Genomic DNA, 22,305 nt, shown 5'->3' on the forward strand with positions numbered 1-22,305 from the left:
CCTTGAGATTATATGCAGCGAAGCCCAACTTGGATAGCTATGTCTCTTTAGTCTATGGTTGAACAGATGTGCCGATAGTCTACCGATGGCGAAGAAACGACTGAGAAGTCTCGAATCAAAACTTGCAAAAGATCATGACTTGCGTAGCAATGTTCATCAGCAAATCAACGACTACGTGGAAAACAACTACGCACATATAGCGACGGAAGCGGAACTGAAGCTAGCAGATCCCCGTCGTGTTTGGTATTTACCTATGAGTGTGGTGACACACCCTAGAAAACCAAACAAAACGCGCCTTGTGTGGGATGCAGCCGCACAAATAAGTGGCGTGTCACTTAATTCTCAGTTGCTAAAAGGACCTGATCTACCAAACTCACTACCAGGTGTAATCAGTAAATTCCGCGAGAGAAAGATCGCCTGTGGAGGGGATATAGAGAAGATGTTCCATCAAATTCGTATAAAAGGACAAGCATGCACAGCGGTTCTTGTTTCGTTTCGACGAGAAACTGCAACCGGATGTGTATGTGATGGATGTTGCCACATTTGGAGCTACCTGTTCGCCATGCTCCGCACAGTATATACGAAATAAAAATGCGGATGATAATGCAGCGGAATTCCCGGAAGCAGCAGCAGCGATCAAGGGGAAAACGTATATGGATGACTATTTTGACAGCGCTGATACCACGGAACAAGCTGTAGAACGAGCACTGCAAGTAAAACTGATACACTCGCGAGCTGGATTTAATATGCGAAATTGGGTCAGTAACAGTAACGAAGTGCGACAACGTTTGGGGGAAACGCACGAGCAACGGTTGCTAAGCATTGATTGTAGCCCGGAAGAAAAATGACATCGAGTTCTCGGAATTGTATGGGACTCAGAGAAAGATATTTTCATATTTTCTACAAGTTGGCAGGCTGAGTTGGCTCCGTGTATAATAAACGATTTGCGACCAACCAAACGAATTATACTGCGGATTGTCATGAGTCTTTTTGACCCAATGGGATTTTTCGCCCCATATCTAATTCATGGCCGCATGTTAATTCAAGATCTCTGGCGTGCCGGACTTAATTGGGATGATGAAGTAAGTGATAAAGAGTTTGAAAAGTGGCGGCGGTGGACCCATCTACTTTCAGCCATCGATTGCTTGGAGATTCCTCGTTTCTACTTCGATAACACGCACGCTGGGGCGTACCCGTCATTGCAGTTACACGTATTCACCGATGCTAGCGAGCTAGGTTAAGGTTGCGCCGCCTACTTTCGGATTGTAATGAACGGGGAAGTACAATGCGCGTTGGTGATGGCGAAAAGCAAAGTAGCTCCCTTAAAATACCAATCGATACCACGGATGGAGCTGCAATGCTGGGAGCAAGAATTATGCGCACTGTTTGTGAAATTCATACTCTTTCGACTGCGGAGAAGTTCATACACACGGATGCGGAAGTAGTACTGTCCTGGATACGGTCGCAGCACCGAAACTACAAGCAGTTTGTCGCATTCAGAGTCGGCGAGATTCTTTCACTGACCGAGCCCGATAATTGGCGGTATGTGCCTTCAAAGGACAATGTAGCGGACTGTCTAACAAAATGGTGCAAAGATACAGATCCTAGCTCCAACGAAAGGCGGCTCAGAGGACCAAAATTTCTCCATCATCCTGAAGAATGCTGGCCAAAGCAAAAGAAAATAATAGACACTTCTGAAGAGCTGAGAGCCCATATCCTACTGCATCACATTACGGTCCCTGGACCTCTGATAGACATCGGACGCATCTCAAAGTGGACTGTGCTACTGCGAGTCATAGCATTCGTGAGTCGCTTCGCATCTAACTGTCATCGTAAGAAGGCCGGGCTTCCGATAGAAACGATCAAAGCCACCAAGGCACAGCGAAAGCTTATACTACGTTCCCTACCAGCAAGCGCAGTCCCTCTGCGCCAGCATGAGTATCAACAAGCAGAACGGTCCCTGTTTCGAGTGGCACAAACTGAAAGCTACCCCGATGAAACTAGAACTTTACTGAGTAACCGAGACGTGTCACAATCGAACAAATGGGTTAGTATCGAAAAACCGAGCCCTTTGTATAGGATGTCGCCATTCGCTGATGAGTTCGGGGTAATTCGAGTGGAAGGAAGGACAGCGAACGCTAGCTTTGCCGCGTTTGATGCCCGTTTCCCCATAATACTACCAAAGGATCATCTGATCACTAAATTACTACTAAACGACTATCATTGCCTGTACGGACACGCAAATCGCGAGACAGTCGTCAATGAAGTACGTCAACGTTTCCATATATTTAATTTGCGATCGTCAATCGACAAAGTTATGAGAAATTGTCAGCGTTGCAAGGTAACAAAATGCCAACCCGTGAACCCTCGGATGGCACCACTGCCGGAGGCACGTTTGATGCCATTCGTCAAATCATTCAGTTATGTTGGTATCGATTATCTCGGCCCAGTGGAGGTAACAGTTGGTCGTTGCAAGGAAAAACGATACGTGGCCGTCTTCACGTGTTTAGTTGTTCGTGCTGTTCATTTGGAGGTTACACACAATTTATCCTCCGATTCCTGCATAATGGCTATCAGAAGATGTGTTCGCAGACGAGGATCGCCGGTGGAAATATTTTCAGACAACGGCACCAATTTTGTCGGCGCGAGCAATGAGCTGGCTGCACAAATTCTGAATATTCACAACGACTGCGCAGAGACTTTTACTGATGCACGCACTAAGTGGTCATTCAATCCCCCTTGGGCACCCCATATGGGTGGCATATGGGAGCGAATGGTGAGAAGTGTAAAGTAAGCGATGAAGGCACTAGACAACGGGCGAAAACTCAACGACGAGGTGTTGCTGACCGTGCTGGCCGAAGCAGAAGGCCTTATAAATTCCCGCCCACTAACGTACATGCCCCAATCATCTGCTGATGGTGAGGCACTTACGCCTAATCATTTCCTCGTGGGAAATTCTTCCAGAGAACACCAGCCTGTGAGAACATCTGTAGATCTGGCTACGGCACTGAAATGTAGTTACAAAATATCACAGTATCTCTCTGAAATAGCTTGGAACCGTTGGTTGAAGGAGTATTTCCCGACTATGAATAGACGGTCCAGATGGTTCGCGGAGAGTAAGCCGATAAAAGTCGGAGAATTGGTTTACATAGCTGAAGGCGAACGGAAAACTTGGACGCGTGGACGAGTGGTAGAAGTGATGGCCGGCTCGGATGGCAGAATTCGTCAGGCGGTAGTTCGAACAGCTGAGGGCAAAGAACTTAAGCGACCAGTTGTAAAACTGACAGTAATGGAAGTGGATAGTGGATCCTGTAACACTACGGAACCACTCCACCAGGATCCACGGGGCGGAGGATGTTCTGGCGACACTGACTGATCCCGCCAGGCACAGGCGGATAGGTCCACCCTTGCGGCGGACTATAAGCCAACGTCATAAATAATTTGGAGGAATAAACAGGATAGATAGGAGGAGATGGTATATTTTTTAGCGCGAAAGAAGTAGTAGATAGAAGAGTCACGATTGAAGTTCGAAAGATTGAAAGCTAATAGTTCGAGAGAAATTAAAGGAGATAAGATTATTGAGTTTAAAATTATAGAGTAGGAAAAATTAAGTTTATCGGAAATTATCTAAATTTGCTGTTGCTCGATTGGCAAGTGCGTTGGATGCCGTTTTAACGTTTCAGCTTGTTGAAAATAAAGAAGATTTGCGCACGCCCGCATGTATTTGCGTCAACTGGAAAATTAAAGGTTCGGAAAGTTTAGATAAGAACGGGAAAGGACTAAAGGTAAGTGGAATACCATGTAATGCTTGTTTTCTTAAAAATCAATACAATTTAATTTGGTTTGAGGGTTCAAAAAAAGTGAATTGGACATTTGGACATTCTTGACGAAAGTTCTATACTCTATGGTCCCGGCATTGATTCTATGTGAGTAAAATAAAAAACAAATAGCTTACTAAGTTTTATCGGGGTATTTTCGCTACGAAAAACTTTAAGCGTTTTTCTCAAATCGATGTTTTTTGAGTCGGTGCACTCTGTATCTCAAAATCTATTCAACCGATCGTTCTCAAATTTTTTACAGTATTTCCTTACATAATTTATGAGGTAACCCTGTTGAGATTTTTTCGTTTTTGATTTTATTTTTTTTATTATTAACAACAATAGTCATGAATTTAGGCCAAAAATCGGTATTTTCACTTTCAAGTCTTGTAAAAAGTTCAAAAATTAAAAAAAAAATGGAAAAACTCGACAGAGATACCTAGAGGGACATAAAAATTAAAGGAAAAACTTTGGTTATTTCATTTCAGATGATCCAGTGCTGAGGTATGACGTACACCGCAAAAAGTATTTTTTCTGAGGCGCCTGCGAAGAATTGCTACCATTCGGTCAATTTTCAATATTTTTCAACCAATATTTTACAGAATATAGTTCAATTACTACTCTTTAATGTACAATAATCAGAAATAAATTTACTTTCACCGCACGCCCAAAAAAAAATCTGTAAAAACCTGTTTTTTCTGCCTTCAAAACCCTACCCCCCCCCCCCCCCATAAAGCAGATTATTGAAAAAATCCAATTTTCCCAGAACGACCGGCCTAGCGGAAAATTGTGAGTATGAGCGATTGTTGGTCTACTAGTGGGCCACCATTTCTGGAAATATTATTTTTGGAAATTTCCTTATAGTGGAGTAGAAGTCGAATAAGTGACCTACACACGTATATAAGGCAAATTATTCAATAGTACACTCTTTGACCAATGGTCAAATATTTGACCTTCTGACATACTGGTCAAATTTATTTGACATCATGATTGTTGTTTACCCGTGTTTGCCACATGTTAAAATTATGAGTGACAAACAATTATCTTTGACCAAATTTATATCTGTCAAAAAGTGACAAATATTTGACGCTTGGTCAAAGAGTGTAATCCAGCCTAAAGCCTGTATTGTACAGGCTTAGTCGTGTATCCTTATAAAGTCGATTTGTTTTCAACCAAAAAACCAGCTGATATGCAATTTAGAAAAATATTTCACTTATGAATCCTAGTTTATTAGTGTTACCTGTTTTAACAAACTTTGTTTTAGTGGAAAAATAGATGAAATAGAACTAAAACTCGGCTTACAACTTGAATAAAAGTTCGGGGCAAGAGGAAATTTTTTGTTACCACCAGCGTGTTGATTATTTGCAACCAAAAATAAAACTTGTATTAGTGAAATCGACCACTAATACTAGCGCAGATAGGAAGGTCTATTAGCAATACTCAGAGGGAGAGATATGCGAAGAAAGTGTTGTGAGCCAAACGAACATGTCAAAATTCGAGCCAAACGAACATAAAAGGAAACACATTGAAAGGTATTGCAATAAGGGTCGATAAAGAATATATTTATTTTTACACGTTTTTCATGTTTTATTGCTAAAACATGAATTGAGAATGCTCCAAAGTTGCTTCATCACAGTGATTTTTAACTGGTGGTTCACAAACCCTTTGTATAGTCTACAGAATAATGATGAAGGTATATAAAATAAACATAAACATAAAATTTAACACCATCACGGTTTTTGTGATGCACTTTATTATTCCCCAGGACTTCCACCGTCACCATCAGTTATACGAGCCGAATAAAAAAGTTAGTAAACATTGCGATCTGAGAAGAGATCTGGCACCTCTGATATGTGAATCCTGGTTGCCAAATCAGCGGTTTTTTTTTCATCGCTTATCTCTCCCTCTGAGGATCTTTAAGGTCTATAGACCTTTTCACTCAGAGGGAGAGATAAGCGATGAAAAAAACCGCTGATTTGGCAACTAGGTTTTTTTTTTTCATTGCTTTTTACGAGATGGGACAATATGTTTGGATGTTTTCCAGCAGGTTTTCATAACAAAGTTCATGAGGTCATCCATTGTTACGAAACTATGCATTGTTAGCTACCATTTACGCGTAATAACTCAATTTTACCGAAAATGCAAATGGGACTGACTTGCTATGCGCGGCAGTCTAGTGATGAAGAAAGTGATTTCGCAAAACAAATTTCCTTATACGCGATTAAGTAAATGGTTTTTGGAAAGATTCGGGGCGACTCTCAGCCTAGTAAATACCCAAAAAACCGCCATACGGAGGAAGGTGCCATCCAGCGTTTTAACAACGGTCTATACTTATGACCATTCCCAACGCCGCATTCGAACGTATCTTAGGTTGTTTTTGAAGATTGAAACAGCGGTAAAGGAGGAAAATGGTTTTTTATTCAACAACCGAACGAAACGGAAAAATAGTTGGTAATACTCCCGAGCAGATTTGCTTAAACCTTCCAGGTTTATTGAATAATATTGGCCAATCTTGTGAGGATTTGAGCTCTCCGCATCGTTTAGGTTGCAGAACGAAATGCCAACCAAAATGGTCATCTCCATACAAAAACCTTACAAAATGTTTACCTGCCGAAAAAACACCCTGTGCAAAATTTCAGCTCAATCGGAAATAAAATTGAGCAGTGGTTCATACCGACACTTGCGTCCTACGACGTGTTTAACAAGCGAGGCAAAACACTTCGTCTTCCGAGGCCGACCAATTGAGTCCGCATTCAAAACACTCATCATCTTCGTAATATTATTACGAATATTCACTATCGAGCACAAAAAAAAAACAACAGTTTGCTATTTCATCAAATAGCAACGATTCGGCTCGTTGCTATCGCGTTGCCAAATTTAATAACTCGCTACTACCCGAGGTGGGGATTGCTATTTCCCAAACCAACATAGCAACGCCCGGTGCGGTTGCCGCGTTATGGTGGGAGTTGCCAAACTAGCTTTAGAAACTTCAATTTAGCCACTGGTGGGCTTGCTCTTAGTGCCATTAGTTGAGAAAAATATTTACAAGTAGCTGTTTTGTTTGCAATGCTATGTTTTTAGCAGCTGGACAAATATTCAGTTGAACACTCATTATGTGTTTTAAACTTGTTTCTGAATGAGTTTTTTCATTCGTGATCCGAAATCGGGAGAAGCTGCTGAACATGATCCACCAAAAATGTTAAAAAGTGATAATAGTCGAAGCAACGAGATGCGATGATTTACAGTTTAGAGGAAACAAATGTCGTTTTCGTTTTCGCGGTGTAGTACACTTTTTCCGTGCTATACTTTGCAGCTTCAAATAAAACATTTTCAGTGCCATTGCATTGCATTGGTATGCGTAATAATGGGATAGCTGTCAATTCGTTTTGTTTTGGTCATTGTCGCATTCGTCATTTTTTCTCGTTTCCATTTCATATCAGCTAGCATCCCGCCATGTTTCGAGGACTAACATCTCAGCGTGTGTAAACGAGATAGCATATCACCGCAACTTTTCATACGCATAACATAGCATCTGTCAATGGGGCCCGCAAATTGCGGATCCGCAGTGATGTTAGCTCCTAACGGAGCAAAGCAAATAAGATAGAGATGCCAGCTAGCTGTTTCATATGTCCATCTCGCAAATGTGCTGAGAAAAAATTTACCTGACACTTTACCACGTGGAACGAAAACCAAAACAAACCAGTTTTGACACATATGTGTGAATGTGTTGGTAACTTCCTACAGTACACTCTGCTTTTTTCGGGTGTCATCAGTGACAGAAAAAGTGTAGGGAGAGACAGAAAAAGGGTAACACGAAAAATCAAATAAAACATTTTCGGTGTCAAAAGTGTCGTTTGAGTGTACTACACCGCGAAAACGAAAACGACAAAAAACAACTTTACACGGGTTTACACGTTTCCTAGTGTGCGTAGGTGAAAAGTCACTTATCTCTATAGAGATAAGTGACTTTTCACCTACGCTCACTAATGAACGTGTAAACTCATGTAAAGTTGCTTTTGTTTCCTCCAAACTGTAAATCATCGCATCTCGTTGCTCCGACTTTTTATCACTTTTTACCATTTTTGGTCGATAATGTTCAGCAGCTTCCCCCGATTCATGATCACGAATGAAAAATTCATTCAGAAACGAGTTTAGAACTTATAATAAGTATTCAACTGAATATTTGTCCAGCTGCCAAAAACATAGCATAGCAAACAAAAAGGCGATTTGTAAATACTTTCCTCAACTAGGTGTACTAATACATTCGTACGTAAAAAGGTCTATAGATCATGGTTTCTGTAAGCCGTCCCTCTGAGTATTTCTAGGATTTCTAGTAACTGCAACTTTTTGAGAATGGCACGATTGAAAGCGTTGTTCAGTAAAAAGTTTCCGATTATTGGTATGATACATGTTGATCCGCTTCCAGGTAGGTAGAGCCTGACTAAATTTTTGTTAAGGCTATTTAATTTTTGAATAAGCATCGGTGTGAAACATTGCGTATGCTTAGAAGTAAGCATAGCTCAGAAAGATGATTGACAAGAAAGACCAAGTTTATTCAATTTGTTCTAAATGTGTTCTTCCAAAGTCCTAATAAAAAGATGAATCAAAATTGAACAAGCCTGAACAGCTTGTTTCAACTCTCCTAGCCCTGCATTTCGTCCAGTAGTTTGCTGTAAAGCCCAAGTGCAAACAACAAGAAAGGTCAAGTTCCGACAGTGGGACATGTACCAAACTCATTACTTTCTTTAAGCGGACAGAAGATGCCATCACAAAAATAATACATATGTATGTACGTTAAAACTGGACATTTTTGTGAAATGTTTACGCACGCAGGGTGTGTCAAGAAGTTACGCGCAGGTTTTTCATTTATTAGCACAACCGGATTTGCCACATTGAAAGATAATTTCACAGCACATAAAATCTACACATTTGAATTTTTAAAACTCTTAGGTGCATTAATGACTACTACTGGTGATTTCAGGTACGCCACTCTATTCTAATCAATTTGAAGACACAATAAAGAAAGCGAAGCATGAAGCAGAGATATACGTTAAAGGAAAAATAGTATTATAGCAAGTCAAAAAGGAAGATATTTCAAATTCTAACTTAAACGGCTTTTAGGACGCAATACTTATTGAAAACATGCATGATTTACCGTACGTCCAGAGTAAGTTTTTGGGACCTGAAACCGTTGCTTGTATGAGTAGAATTGCAGTTGCCGTAAAAGAAGTCATTCACAACATTTTGCCATGTGGCATACAGGTGATTCAGGACCGTATTACAGAAGCTTCGACGAGCTACTCGTCTCATTCAAAATACATGGTCGAGTTGAATCGACTTATCTTCTGTAGAAGTGCCCTTAATTTTTTAACAACACCAAATGTGACATTTTTGTAGATTTTGGCGTGCGGCAATAAAGAAGCACTAGCTATAGCCAAAGCATGCGATCTTGATTTTATACGAACAGAAGGATTTGTATTTTCGCATGTGGCTGACGAGGGTGTTACAAATGCCGATGCGGGTCATATTCTTAGATACAGAAAGCATATTGACGCTCAGCACGTCGGCATTATCACAGATATAAAGAAAAAACATAGGTGCTAGTTTTGTTATATGAATATCTTTCAAATCCACAGTATCCTTTCCTTCTCATCTAGCTCCCATGCTATCACCAATGATGTTTCTTTGTGTGAAACTGCTAAAGCCGCTGAATTCTTTCTATCGGATGGACTTGTTCTAACAGGTAAAGCTACTGGATACGAAACCGATATTGACGATATAAAATCATTGAAAGGTAAAGTGAATTTACCACTGATTCTTGGTTCTGGTGTGACAATGGACAACATCGACAGATATTGGAAAGTAGCTGATGCTGCTATTGTAGGTTCATTTTTCAAAACACATGGAACTTGGCAAAATAATGTGGACGAAGAAAGAGTACGTTCGTTTATGAATAAAATAGTTAGACTACGCAAAGGTATATTGTAGATCTAATAGTGGATTTAACATTCTGTTTCCGTTGACAGTAGCAAATGTCCCTTATGTTTGAATTTAGTGTCTAGCAACGTGTTATCTAGCTTTTCTTCTTGAATTCGGTTGTAACGATCTACAGCAAAATCCATTTCTTTTGAGAGCGTGACAATTCTATTGGCTAAATCGCATTGTTTTAGCATCCGTTTCTTCTGATTGGCCTGAAAGAAAACGTATTTGTTTTTATACATAAATATACAAACTGTTCCAAATACCTACACCTAAAGGGGTTGCTCTTCCATCTAAAAATGTATAGTCCGGTAAATTTGTTAACGGGCTTGATTTATTGTGGTTTTCAGGAAACCTTCGATCTGTACTATGTGCATGAAAGTTTGCAGATAGTGTTGCAGCAACATTTAAACGACGAACTATGTATACTGGAACAATAATGATAGTTTGTATTGTATTATAAAATTTATTTAAATAGAGGGTTATACCTCTTAAATGCGAGCTTTTAGGAAGATATAACACATATCCCGTCATATTTTTTCTTGTTTGTCACTCGGCTTTAGCAAGCCCTGCAGTGCTTTATGCTATTGGCCCTGACACAGGTAAAAGAGATTTTTAAGGCTGTTCGCACCTACGCGAGTTCTCATATGCAATTGTCAATTTATGTGTGAAAACAAAAGCAAAAATATTTCCTCCCTTCACTTTCGCAAGTAAAAACCAAACCAATATCAACAGAGTCGTCAGGGCCAATAGGTAGGGACGTTGCGATACCACCCAGAGATGCCAGATATTTTTGAAAAATGTCTGCAACTGCTCGAAAAACCGAAAAAATCTGCTTGAAATCTGAAAAAAAAATCTATTCGTGATTCGAAAAAAATTTCGCTCGCGCTGGTAAAAGTCTGTAAAAATCTGCACCAGTGCTGATAAAAGTCATTTTCCCCAGCAAAATGCTTCGAAAATTACAGCCAATCATTTTCAATTTTCACTTCCAATGATCGCAGCACTCTTTCAGATACACTAGATTTTCGTCCTAGTAACGTGCTGTTATACTCAGATGAAATAGATCGCGCTCATCGTTCACGGTTACGGAATAAAATTTGACGACAAATTCAACCAAATGATCTTCCCTTCAAAGCGAAAAAGAAAAACAAACAGTCCACTTAACCAAAATGAACCTTACCGAAACACTTTTTCACTGACACTGACCGATGCCTTGACAATCTTCGTTAACTGATAAACTGATTTTGTTGTCTTGCTTTCATCGCATGAAATATAATGAGGTGTTTTGACAGTTCACTTCCATGCAAAAAGCGGGAAGGGAGAACTCTGAAAGGATTGTAAAAAATCACAGGAAGGTTGTATGCAAAGCCACGACCGCAAGGTTAAAGTAGAATACTTTTACAAGTGAGATAACCCGGCTGTTTGCGTGTCAGTCATTTTTTCTAGTAAATAAACGTTGACAGTTCATTGGCAGTATTGTAATTTCTTTTTGTTTGATATTTTGAATGAAGTTCGTTGAATATTTTTAAATTTTGTGCAAATGTGAAGCTGAAGTGCTGCCGAATTGTAATATGCACATTTAATACGACATCATTAAACGGGAACGGAACAAAGGCTACGGTTATGCAGAACGCGAATGACGGCTCGATGCGATTCGCCTTACTGTGGTGAAATGTATAGCTCTTTTTAAGGCGAAATAAAGCTATACATTTCAACACATTTCGTCTTGCCGAATCGCATCGCGCCGTTATTTGCGTTCTGCATAACCGTAGCCAAACACTATATTATAGCGCAAAACGAGAAAATATTAACTCTACAAATATTCATTTGTGTTCTTCAAATTTCAGTTGTTAAATTTAATATCCGATGAAATGTCTGTTTATTATCTAATGAAGCTCTTATATAGGCCGAATGATGAATTTCCAATTTACTAGGTCCATAAATCTGCCGACCGTGCTTGGGAAAGCAATCGTATAACGACCAATCAGAGGTCGAATTTTGTGTTTTGACAAGGCTTAAGAATTTTCAATAGTACAATAGTTCAAATAATAAAATTGCAATTTCATGCATTTGGTAGGAATCTTAGAAGATTTTCTAATCGATTGCTGCAAAAACGAAGGAAATCCATCGAAAACTAACCGATTTATTAGCATTTGAAATTGGACATATTTCTCACTTTTTTCAATTTTAGATTTTCATTTCACATCCCTATGTAACCGAACTTCCTGAGAGAAGTATTCTACTTCAAAAAATAACGTTTATGGATGCTTTTTTTCACTTTCACTCAAGAGTGTCATTAAATATCAACCCTGATCTGCACACATTTTGAGAAAAACTGCGCAAGTATAAGAAGACTCTGACAAAAATCTGTAGAAACTATGGAAAATCTGTGAATATCTGCAAATCAATAAAAATCTGCGTTTTGCAGACAAATCTGCACATCTGGTATCCCTGATACCACCGATACTAATACAGAATCGATCCTTCTACTTCCGATACTCGGATATTTGGTATCGCGATACTTAATCAATATCGATACACACCCTCTCAGTATCGAAAAGACTCAAAACAACCCTGTAAAGAAGAACGAAAGAAGCAGAAAACTTGCTGTTTTCTGTGCCATTTTGATGTTTCGTATGCATGCATGCCATCTCATCGGCAATGCAAATTTAACAGAAATTTCTGTAGATTAACCTACGGGAACGATTCTTTTCTACGGTCATGCAGATCCGAAGGTAAAATCTACAGAGCCAGCGGCTCTTTTCGAAAACGGGATCAATTATTAAGGAAAAGCGTAATCGACTTTTGACTAAGTTTCTGCAGAAGCTGGTGTTTCTAGATTCAGTAAATTTATAGACCATTTTACGAACTGACAGGGATACCAAATGTGCAGATTTGTCTGCAAAACGCAGATTTTTGGAGTCCGTGTGCAGATATTCATTGATTTGCAGATATTTGCAGTTTTTCCACGGTTTCTGCAGATTTTTGTCAGTCTTCTTATATTTGCGCAAATTTTCTTTAATTGTGTGCAGATTGTTACAGACTTTTGCCTGCGCGAGCAAAATTTTTTCGAACCACGGATAGAATTTTTCAGATTTCGAGCAAATTTTTCCGGTTTTTCGAGCAGTTGCAGACATTTTTCAAAAACATCTGGCATCTCTGCTGACAGGTGTCACGTATTCTGCTGTTGATGATGTTGCTTTCACGTGCGTTATGTCAGCTGTTCCGAGCTCTCTGTCAAAATTTCATTCATAGAATGAGTTCAGTAACGTCTCGTAAAACGGTCTATATAAATGATTTAATTGAATTAAACGTTTTATCTTGAGGAATAAATAATAAAAAAAGAATTATGACTTATATTTTGAATGAAGTGGTATCGCACAACGATACATTTAGGTATCGATACGTTAGCCTCGATACTATCGGAATATCAGTACTTGCTCTCGATACAGGTATCGAACCTAAGTATCGATGATTAATGGTATCGCAACGTCCCTAGCTATTCGCGTTGACGGTGTTGCTGATATTTGTTTGGTTTTTGCATGCGAAAAAGAAGGAAGGAAATATTTTTGCTTTTGTCATCACGCACATTTTGACAATTGCATATGAGAGTTCACGTAGGTGCGAACAGCCTTCGAAATCTCTTTCAACGCGAATAACCCGAATAGGGATAGCAATACTCAGAGGGAGAGATATGCGCAGAGAATGTTGTGAGCAGGGTTGCCACATTTCATTCTGTTTATGTAACTGTAAAAATCTGAGCATCTGTACCGCTTAGCAAAATATCTGTTCAAAAATCTGTGCAGAGCAATTGGATTCACTGTTGCTTACAAATAACCTTATTTAATTATTGAGGGCTTTTAATAAATAATTCGGTATGAATGTTTCCAACAGAACTGAAAATGTTACAAATTTTCGAATTTTTGAGAAATTTTTGAAAACTTTTTATCACATCCCTGTCACGAACGTCATCCCCATACATTTTGCTGGAAGCCGTTTTTTTCTGGCTCTCTGGCTCGATTCGCGACTACGAAGGTACAGTGTCGCCATATACAATAGTTTTCAGTGTGTGTGCAAAAATGTAAACAAAGAAAGCTAATTTTAGTGGTGGTTTTAATCAGAGTCTCTGTTTATAATAAGAGTCCCGCAAAGACGAAACCAAAGGAACCAAATCAGTGTCAAACGGGGGTACCAATCGAGCAATGTAAATAATGTTAGGAGTGGATAAAAAGTGTTGTAATTGAGCGTAATAAAGAACATGTGTTTTTCCGAAGCTTTACTTACACATTTTAATCCAACATTAAACCTGTACACTGGTTCACTTAAATTTAACAAAACATCACCGGTGTAATCTTTCAAAACTGTGTACCTTGTGAAGAATTTCAAAAAATGATATTCGCTTATGCATGGTGAAAAATAGAACTTTATAGTTCTTGGCAACAAAACGGCACAAAAACTGTGTTGCCGAAACGATAGATTTTCTCTTCGCGCGACTCTATATACACATAAACTCTGGTTTAATTCTTAATTTTTGACGTGAATTTTACTTCAAATACCATATTTGTCATTGAATATCGATAAAAACATAAGTGAGCTTAATATTGGTAGGTACAAATACATATTGGAGTTGCAATTCTATCGTTAAATTGCATTTTTGAATAGCCAGTTTTAGTTCCGTTAGAAAAACTAAGATCTTCAAATGAAGTTTTTTAAATAGAACCCGGATGTTTATGCTTAAATTCGAACGTTAAAAGAAAGATGTTTGTAATGATTTATTTATGTACTAGTATCTATTCAGAATTAATATTGTGTGTTCTGCCACAAAGGTGACATATCAACACTATTATATATATTTGTACGCTTTTTTATATTATTGAATGTTATTAGCTTTCGCAGTTAAGTTAATGTAATTGAAGCAAAATTATTAAACCTACTTGTCAAGGAGAAAAAAAGGAATAAAACAAAACTTAAAAAAAAAAAACTTAAAACTATCTTACTGACTATAAAGTGAGCTAATCGTTGCAATTGGGTTGTTTAGCTACATCAGTTTTTTTATATCATCTGAAAGATATGCATTTTCTAAGTAAAACGTGATTTAAAAAAAACTCTATCGTTGTCCTTCGTTTTTTAAATCATGATTTAAAACTGCTCGAAACCTGCTCGAAATCGTTACAATGACAGTTCGCCCATATACCAACTGTCATTGTAGCGATTTAGAGCGAATTCTTATTCTTCATTTGAAAATCGAAGGATAATGATATAAAGTTTAAAAAAATCACGATTTGCTCAGAAAATTACACTCTTTCAGATTATATACAAAAATCGGAAATCCGTGAATAGCTAAACAACCCAATTGAGGATTGAAACGATTTTTGTCGGAATTTGTTGATAATTTGGCTTGACATATTTTCTAATATTTCTACCAGCCTACGAAAAAGTACTGCTTTTTTCCTACTGTCGTTTTAAACAAGTATTAACTGCTGGTGACTAAACTCTACATCCATCAAAGTCAGCTGTTACGAAACTGTGCAAAGCATATTGGCATTGGAGAAGTTGATAAACATGCTAACACTGTTCAACGCCTCCTTATTCGATATTTAATTGAAAGCGTTTCCGTACACCGATCGTTGTAAACCCTTTGCTACTGTTTCGTTCTAAATTCTGTATGTCTTCTTCCATAATCAGTATGTAGCGGTAACAGCCGTTTTGCTATGATAACATCCTTCGGTTTGTCGATAGACGACTGTCATGAGCGGCTGTTATGAACTGTCATGTGTTCAATTTATATCGATTGAATAGTTGCGTATTGTGAATTCTTGATCCTGAAATAAGCTGACACATCCTTTAAACCAAGGTATAAGGAAATTACCGTAATTATTGTTGTTTCATTTTCATTTTCTCGCCATGTCAAATTGGCCACTTCACAAAGATATCTTGCCCAGAGATTGTCAAGAGTAGACAGGGAAGGCTTGCATCGACTTGCAAAATGTAAAAAAAAACTAATGAGTTGAAATATTTATCAAACACCACTTCAACTTCAGCTAATATAATATAGAAATTACCCAAAAAAGCTATATTTCTTCACCGTAACCACAAAAAAACATCAAGTTGTTCCACAACATTTCAATGATTTATTTATTTTGTTTGTGAAATTCAGAGCATCTGATCGAGTAGGGGGATTAGGGGCATAATGAGCACACGGGGCGAAATGGGCACCCCTCTTTTATACGAAACTACGCATTTTTTAATACAATGTGGTATGTGGAACTCTTCCGTAGTTACTACAGTATCTCTTTATGTAGAACAAAAGTGATTTGTCTGTTTGAAATATGGAAATAAATTGAAAAAATCTACTTGGTTTCCAGATGTTGGAAAAATTATTATTATTGCGCACTACAAAATAAGCTTCTACGGTCGTTTAAATGGCTCAATCAAGTATGTAGACACATCAATATGACGTATGGGTCGTACCCCAAATTTCACCATCATTAAAGTTTTGATTTTAAGCTATAATTAGTATTAAAATCTCATGTTACCTTTAACTAATTCGAAATGGTCACCTTTAGGTGGGGTGAAATGAGCACACCTTGTCATATAAACTTACGTGAAATTCATCTCAGTAGACTTGTGAGTTCGTCTGTTTCCATAGTCAGTGTTTGTTTGAAGTGATGGTGCGAACATATTTCAGAAAATCTTTGAGACCGAACCGGTCAGAAAAAGGAACTGCAGGCAGAATTGGCCACCATAAGGCGCGACGGGACATTCACGAAACAAGCCGCCAAGTATCACGGCATCTCGCGACAAACGTTGGCCTATTAGTTGTACTTCAACACAGTTTCAAGATATGTTCTATAAGAGTGCTTATTATACCCCGTGGGTGCTCATTATGCCCTAGTGGGGTGCTCATTGTGCCCCACACATCGACTAATTGCTAGTTTTTGATGCATAAATCTAATTTGTGTTTTTCACCATTATACGATAAACTTTTCAAATTGTGAGTAGTGTACTTTTAATTATAGATAGTTAATGCAAGTTTTGCGTTTCCATGCTTAAATCAGCTACCAAGTTAGGGTGCCCATTATGCCCCTATTACCCCTACACTGATTCTTGTGACAAAATCAGCGAATTATTGCTTTTAAAATTGATAAGTTGTACAGAATTGCCATCAACTCCAAAAGCCTTAAAATCTTCCTAGGCAAAAAAAATTATTTAAAAACGACCGCCGAAAACTTTAACTAAGCTGTTACGCTAAATTTCTAAATTATGAGAGTCTAGAAAATTAAGTTCGTAGGAATGGGAAACGAATTGTCCAAATAGCTTGCTGTTTTTCGTTCACGTTTTGGTTTATGCCGTTTCCAGAGCAGGTTGAAAATAATTTCGCTGGTGTGGATAAATTTCACTTCCCCCCGAAACCCCGAAGACTACCTCCCAGACCCGGAAACTTCAGGGGAAACCCGGAGATGTGGCCCACTTTACATTCTTCTATATGCTCTTGTGAATAAACACACAGTCGCTTGCAATTGATTTATCTTACCTATCGCTAACATAAGATTTTACAATGCTAAATGATAACGACAGGCTTACTATGATGAAAAGAAAAATCATTGACAAATTCGCTGTATTACGATGCATGTATCTAAGTTCAAATGGAACACTACAAAACAGCATGCTTTGCATCGCGCACAGGCAAGAAGCATAACAGTATCATAATCACTAAAGTCCATGGTGAACGCAACGGCAACGCTGCAAGTCGCGTAATTTTGTTTCCATGGACTGTTACGTTTTTGCTGGTGTTACTACTGTTGCTGAGGAAGAAGTCCTCCTGTCGTCTAACGGCTGTCGTAATACAGTACATTTTCTAAGGCTGGTTTCTACATTAGTGAGCCTATGTAGCTTGTTCGTGCTAAACCAGGCAGGACGCTTCAAAATCATTTTCAAAAGTTTATTCTGAATCCTTTGAAGTGTCTTCTTCCTGGTTGCACAACAACTTGTCCAGATGGGAACTGCATATAACATTGCTGGCCTAAAAATTTGTTTGTAAATTAACAGTTTATTCTTGAGAGAAAGTCTAGAATTCCTGTTGATAAGAGGATATAAACATCTGATATACTTATTGCACTTAGACTGGATATTTTCAATGTGCTCCTTGAAAGTAAGATTCTTATCACAAATTAGCCCTAAGTATTTAACTTGATCAGACCAATTTAGGACCACACCGTTCATCTTAATAAGGTGGTTATTGGTGGGTTTGAGAAATGAAACTCTTGGCTTATGAAGAAAAATAATTACCTGTGTTTTAGAAACAATAAAAACAATATCGCACGCTTAGCCTTGGGGCTTATAGCGGTCTCGATCAACTATATTAGTTGAGAGAATTCGTTATCGATATTGTTTTTGGCACATTTTGCATGTGTAGGATAAGTACAACGATACACCGTGCCCCAGTGCTGACTCGAGAAAATTTCCAGCTCGAAAAGATCCTCGACTCGAACGGGAATCGAACCCGATATCACAACGGTGTGGGAGAGCTAGCCGACCGACATCGCTAACCACAGAACCACGGGGACCAACTATGTTTTAGAAGCATTAGGGGAAATCTTCCATTTCTGCAAGTATGAAGAAAATATATCTAAACTTTTTTTGTAGCCGACTGCATATAACACGAAGGATTTTTCCTTTTGCGGAAATGCTTGTATCGTCACAAAACAGAGATTTCTCACAACCTGGTGGTAAATCAGGAAGATCAGAAGTAAAAATGTTATATAAGATTGGGCCCAAGATACTCCCCTGAGTCACACCAGCTCTAACAGGCAATCTATTAGATTTACCATTTAGATAGTTAACCTGAAGAGTGCGGTCAGTTAAATAACTTTGTATCATTTTTGTGAGGTGAAGCGCAAAACTGAAATTTGACATTTTAGCTATAAAACCTTTATGCCAAATACTGTCGAATGCTTTTTCTATATCCAGAAGAGCAGCTCCAGTCGAGTTGCCTTCAGATTTATTAGTTCGAATCATATCTATTACTCTAAGTAACTGATGAGTAGTGGAATGCCCATGGAGAAAACGAAACTGCTCATTTGCAAAAAAATGAGTTCTCATTAATATGTGTTATCATTTTATTAAGAATTATTCTTTCAAAAAGTTTGCTAATAGAGGAAAGTAAACTAATTGGTCGATAACTTGATGCCTCAGCTGGATTCTTTTCGGGTTTCAAAATTGGAGTGACTTTAGCATTTTTCCATTTCGTAGGAAAATGTGCTAGTGCAAAGCATCTGTTAAAATTCAAAGAGTTTTCGGGAAGTCTTTTAATGAGGATATAGAAAATTCCATCATCTCCTGGTGCTTTCATGTTTTTGAAATTTTTAAGAATGGTTCGCACCTCATTCAAGTTTGTTTCCAATACCTCTTCAGAATGAAATTCTTGGGTGGTGATCTGATCATACTTTTGGTTTACTTCATTTTCAATAGGACTTACTACGTTCAAATTGGAGTTATGAACACTCTCAAACTGCTGAGCAAGATTTAAAGATTTTTGCACATTCGTTAGAAAAATGCAATCACCATCTTTAAGGACTGGAATAGGCTTCGAAGGTTTCTTAAGAACCTTTGAAAGCTTCCAGTAAGGTTTTGAATAAGGTTTTAGTTGTTCAACTTCTCTCATGAAATTCTCATTTCGCAAGAGATTGAATCTATGTTTAATTTCCTACCCCTGGACACTTCCTGGTCGGCTCAGCACTCCATTCGATTCCGGAGCCTGATCTCGTCAACATTCCGGCCAACGGGCTTTCGTTGTGGCAAACCATCCAGCGCAAACAACAACAATTTTGGAAGTTGTGGTCCGAAGACTATCTGCACCAGCTTCAGCAACGAGCGAAAAACTTCAACCGGCAGCAAATATCTTAAATACCAATATAGTGCACTTACGTGAAATTATGAAGACAAATTGAAAATAACAGAAGCGTTAGTCACCTTTTCGACCGCTAGGTGCGCCACTTCTGATTTTGTTCTACACGACATGCGAAAAAGAGTAAAGCCTGTATTACACTCTTTGACCAAGCGTCAAATATTTGTCACTTTTTGACAGATAAAAATTTGGTCAAAGACAATTGTTTGTCACTCTCCAATTTTAACATGGGGCAAACACGGGCAAACAACAACCATGATGTCAAAAAAATTTGACCATTATGTCAGAAGGTCAAATATTTGACCATTAGACCAGAAGGGATTCACTGCTGTCAAATTTCATACATGTGTGCGTTATCGCAGATCAACTCTGGTCCATGACGTTTGTTGGTCCATGACGTTTGTAACTATGAACAAAAATCGGAGAAAAATATCACTACACAACACATTCATGAAAGTTTTCCGCGGTTTCTCGCGTTTTGATAAAAAACGTTCCAATTCTATAATATATCACACCGATCACGTTCATGACTAAAAAGAACAAAAACCAAAACAAACGCCATGTTGCTGAATATGTTGGTTACACGATGTTTGACAGATAGATCCCCCCTGCATTAGACAAAGAGTGTACTACAGGCTTAAAGCCTGTATTACACTCTTTGACCAAGCGTCAAATATTTGTCACTTTTTGACAGATACAAATTTGGTCAAAGACAATTGTTTGTCACTCTTCAATTTTAACATGGGGCAAACACGGGTAAACAACAACCATGATGTCAAATAAATTTGACCATTATGTCAGAAGGTCAAATATTTGACCATTAGACAAAGAGTGTACTACAGGCTTAACTTTTGACAATAATATTACCCTAATGGGTACACCGAAAAAAATGCACATTTTATTGTGAAGTGGACTCGGCCGAATATTTTATAATAATAAAGTTCGCCTATGTATGAGGCAATCCATGGGTGGTGTTCCACGGTTTGTACGTTTGTCGATCTCCAACAATATTTTGAGTTGTAAAATGGCGACTTCCGGTGACTGGAAAACTGCCGAAAATGACCAAATAGCACCTAATGTGGGTGTTTTTTTAACCAGAATGACGCTCAGAGGCCAGAAATTGTCTCCAAATACCATTTTTAAATCCAAGATGGCAACTTCCGGTTTCTGAAAAACAGCGGCAAATGACCAAATATGGGTATTTCCGCGATTGTTATGATACACTGAAGCCACAAATCGACCTCAGACAACATTTTGAATTGTAAGATGGGGACTTCCAGTGACTGGAAAAGTGACGAAAATGACCAAATACTACCTAATATAGATGTTTCTTTAACCAGAATGACGCTCAGAGGCCAGAAATTGTCTCTGAATACCATTTTGAAATCCAAGATGGCGACTTCCGGTTTCTGAAAAACAGCGAGATATGACCAAATACCACCCAATGTGGGTATTTCCGAAATCGTGATGATGCACTGAAACCACAAATCGACCTCAGACAACATTTTGAGTTGTAAAATGGCGACTTTTGGTGACTGGAAAACTGCCGAAAATAATCCAAAAACAACCCAATATGAGTGTTTCTTTAACCAGAATGATGCATGGAGCTAAAAATTGACCTCAGACACCATTTTGAATTGTAAGATGGCAACTTTTGGGAAACAGCCGAATACTACTGCATATGAATATTCCCGTAATCGAAATAATGTATAGAAGCCAAGCATTGACCCTGGACACCATGTTGAATTCGAAGATGACCACTTTCAGTTTCTGGAAAACAATGAAAATAACTGAATACCACCCAATATGAGTGTTTCCGGAATAGAGGTGATGTACTAAAGGCAAAAGTCGAGGATGTTGTCATTCCGATAAAACCAATAATTTCAAACGATATAAACAAATCGCAAGAAATCAATGAATTTGGAATGTTGAAAATTATTAAATTAAACACAAAAATAGGCGGGAGGAAGTTTGCCGGGTCAGCTAGTAAATACATAAATATGCTGGTTAAAGCAAAGCTGCAAGTGATGAATACGAAGGTTAGAACTCGAGAGCAAAAATTCGGAGGAATAAAAATAACAAAAAATACTTTCAAAACGAAGAAAACTCAACATTAAATAATAGTTTTTGCATAACAGTTGTTATCACTAATTATGTTTGTTTTGTTGAATATCTTTTATATATAATAAAACTAAAGCTTTTAAACCAATTACAACATTATATGTATCCATACTTAAATTGTTAAATTGATAGAACATTCAAGTGTTATCTAAGGTAAAACAACAACCATATACGACTATTGACAACCATTGTGCGGTTTCTCCTTTTATCTTTTCCACGAGGTAATTGAAACATTCATTTAGTTGTACACTTCGTGGCCTAATTATTGAGCTTGAGCTTGACGGCCGCACATTTCGTAGTTGCTTTCCATGATGGATCTGAGCTAGTGAAGTTACACAGGGAACCACGTATATAGCAACTTGGGATTAGTTTACTATTTACACGTCGTGACCTGATTATTTGAATATTTCTTCTCCGTGCCTCGATAAGCTACATCTATTATATTATCAATGTTTAACTCCCGTAAAGGCGTTAGTTTTA

The 22,305-nt window shown here is 38.2% G+C and overlaps 3 protein-coding genes across 5 annotated transcripts in view; 2 read left to right on the forward strand and 1 right to left on the reverse strand.

Annotated features, from left to right (window-relative positions):
* Positions 1–1,285: 1,285 nt before the first annotated feature.
* Positions 1,286–2,794, forward strand: LOC129719867 (uncharacterized). The gene has a single exon (XM_055671283.1). The coding sequence runs from the start codon at positions 1,286–1,288 to the stop codon at positions 2,792–2,794; it is 1,509 nt and encodes a 502-aa protein (XP_055527258.1).
* A 4,260-nt stretch (positions 2,795–7,054) lies between these two features.
* LOC129725623 (uncharacterized protein F13E9.13, mitochondrial) lies at positions 7,055–9,824 on the forward strand. 2 transcript variants are annotated; one of them, XM_055681668.1, is made up of 6 exons: positions 7,055–7,625; positions 8,144–8,244; positions 8,800–8,882; positions 8,940–9,080; positions 9,216–9,415; positions 9,476–9,824. In XM_055681668.1, exons 2-6 carry the CDS (start codon positions 8,172–8,174, stop codon positions 9,804–9,806), a joined length of 828 nt encoding a protein of 275 aa, XP_055537643.1. In that variant the 5' UTR covers positions 7,055–7,625; positions 8,144–8,171; the 3' UTR covers positions 9,807–9,824. The 2 variants fall into 2 exon arrangements, with proteins under 2 accessions (XP_055537643.1, XP_055537642.1); XM_055681667.1 differs by lacking the exon at positions 7,055–7,625 and adding an exon at positions 7,716–8,084.
* The window catches only part of LOC129725627 (39S ribosomal protein L52, mitochondrial), a 35,479-nt gene continuing 22,938 nt past the window's right edge, over positions 9,765–22,305 (reverse strand). Inside the window, exons 1-3 of one of the 2 annotated variants that reach the window (XM_055681673.1) lie at positions 10,286–10,893; positions 10,068–10,225; positions 9,765–10,009 (exon numbers count right to left, since the gene is read on the reverse strand). In XM_055681673.1, coding sequence (XP_055537648.1) covers positions 9,821–10,009; positions 10,068–10,225; positions 10,286–10,331 — 393 coding nt within the window. In that variant the 5' untranslated portion in view covers positions 10,332–10,893 and the 3' untranslated portion in view covers positions 9,765–9,820. Of the gene's footprint in view, positions 10,010–10,067; positions 10,226–10,285; positions 10,894–22,305 lie in introns of those variants that run through there. The other variant, XM_055681672.1, reaches the window with a different exon arrangement.

This window comes from Wyeomyia smithii, chromosome 2 (assembly GCF_029784165.1).
Source record: "Wyeomyia smithii strain HCP4-BCI-WySm-NY-G18 chromosome 2, ASM2978416v1, whole genome shotgun sequence".
NCBI classification, from domain to species: domain Eukaryota; kingdom Metazoa; phylum Arthropoda; class Insecta; order Diptera; family Culicidae; genus Wyeomyia; species Wyeomyia smithii.

Bases quoted from the DNA above. Each gene is read 5' to 3' on its own strand.
- LOC129719867 (XM_055671283.1), top strand. From the start codon at position 1,286: ATGCGCGTTGGTGATGGCGAAAAGCAAAGTAGCTCCCTTAAAATACCA.
- LOC129725623 (XM_055681667.1), top strand. From the start codon at position 7,945: ATGAAAAATTCATTCAGAAACGAGTTTAGAACTTATAATAAGTATTCA. The intron at 8,245-8,799 runs GTAGGTAGAGCC...TGGTGATTTCAG, and splicing joins ACATGTTGATCCGCTTCCAG to GTACGCCACTCTATTCTAAT. The intron at 8,883-8,939 runs GTATTATAGCAA...AACGGCTTTTAG, and splicing joins TATACGTTAAAGGAAAAATA to GACGCAATACTTATTGAAAA.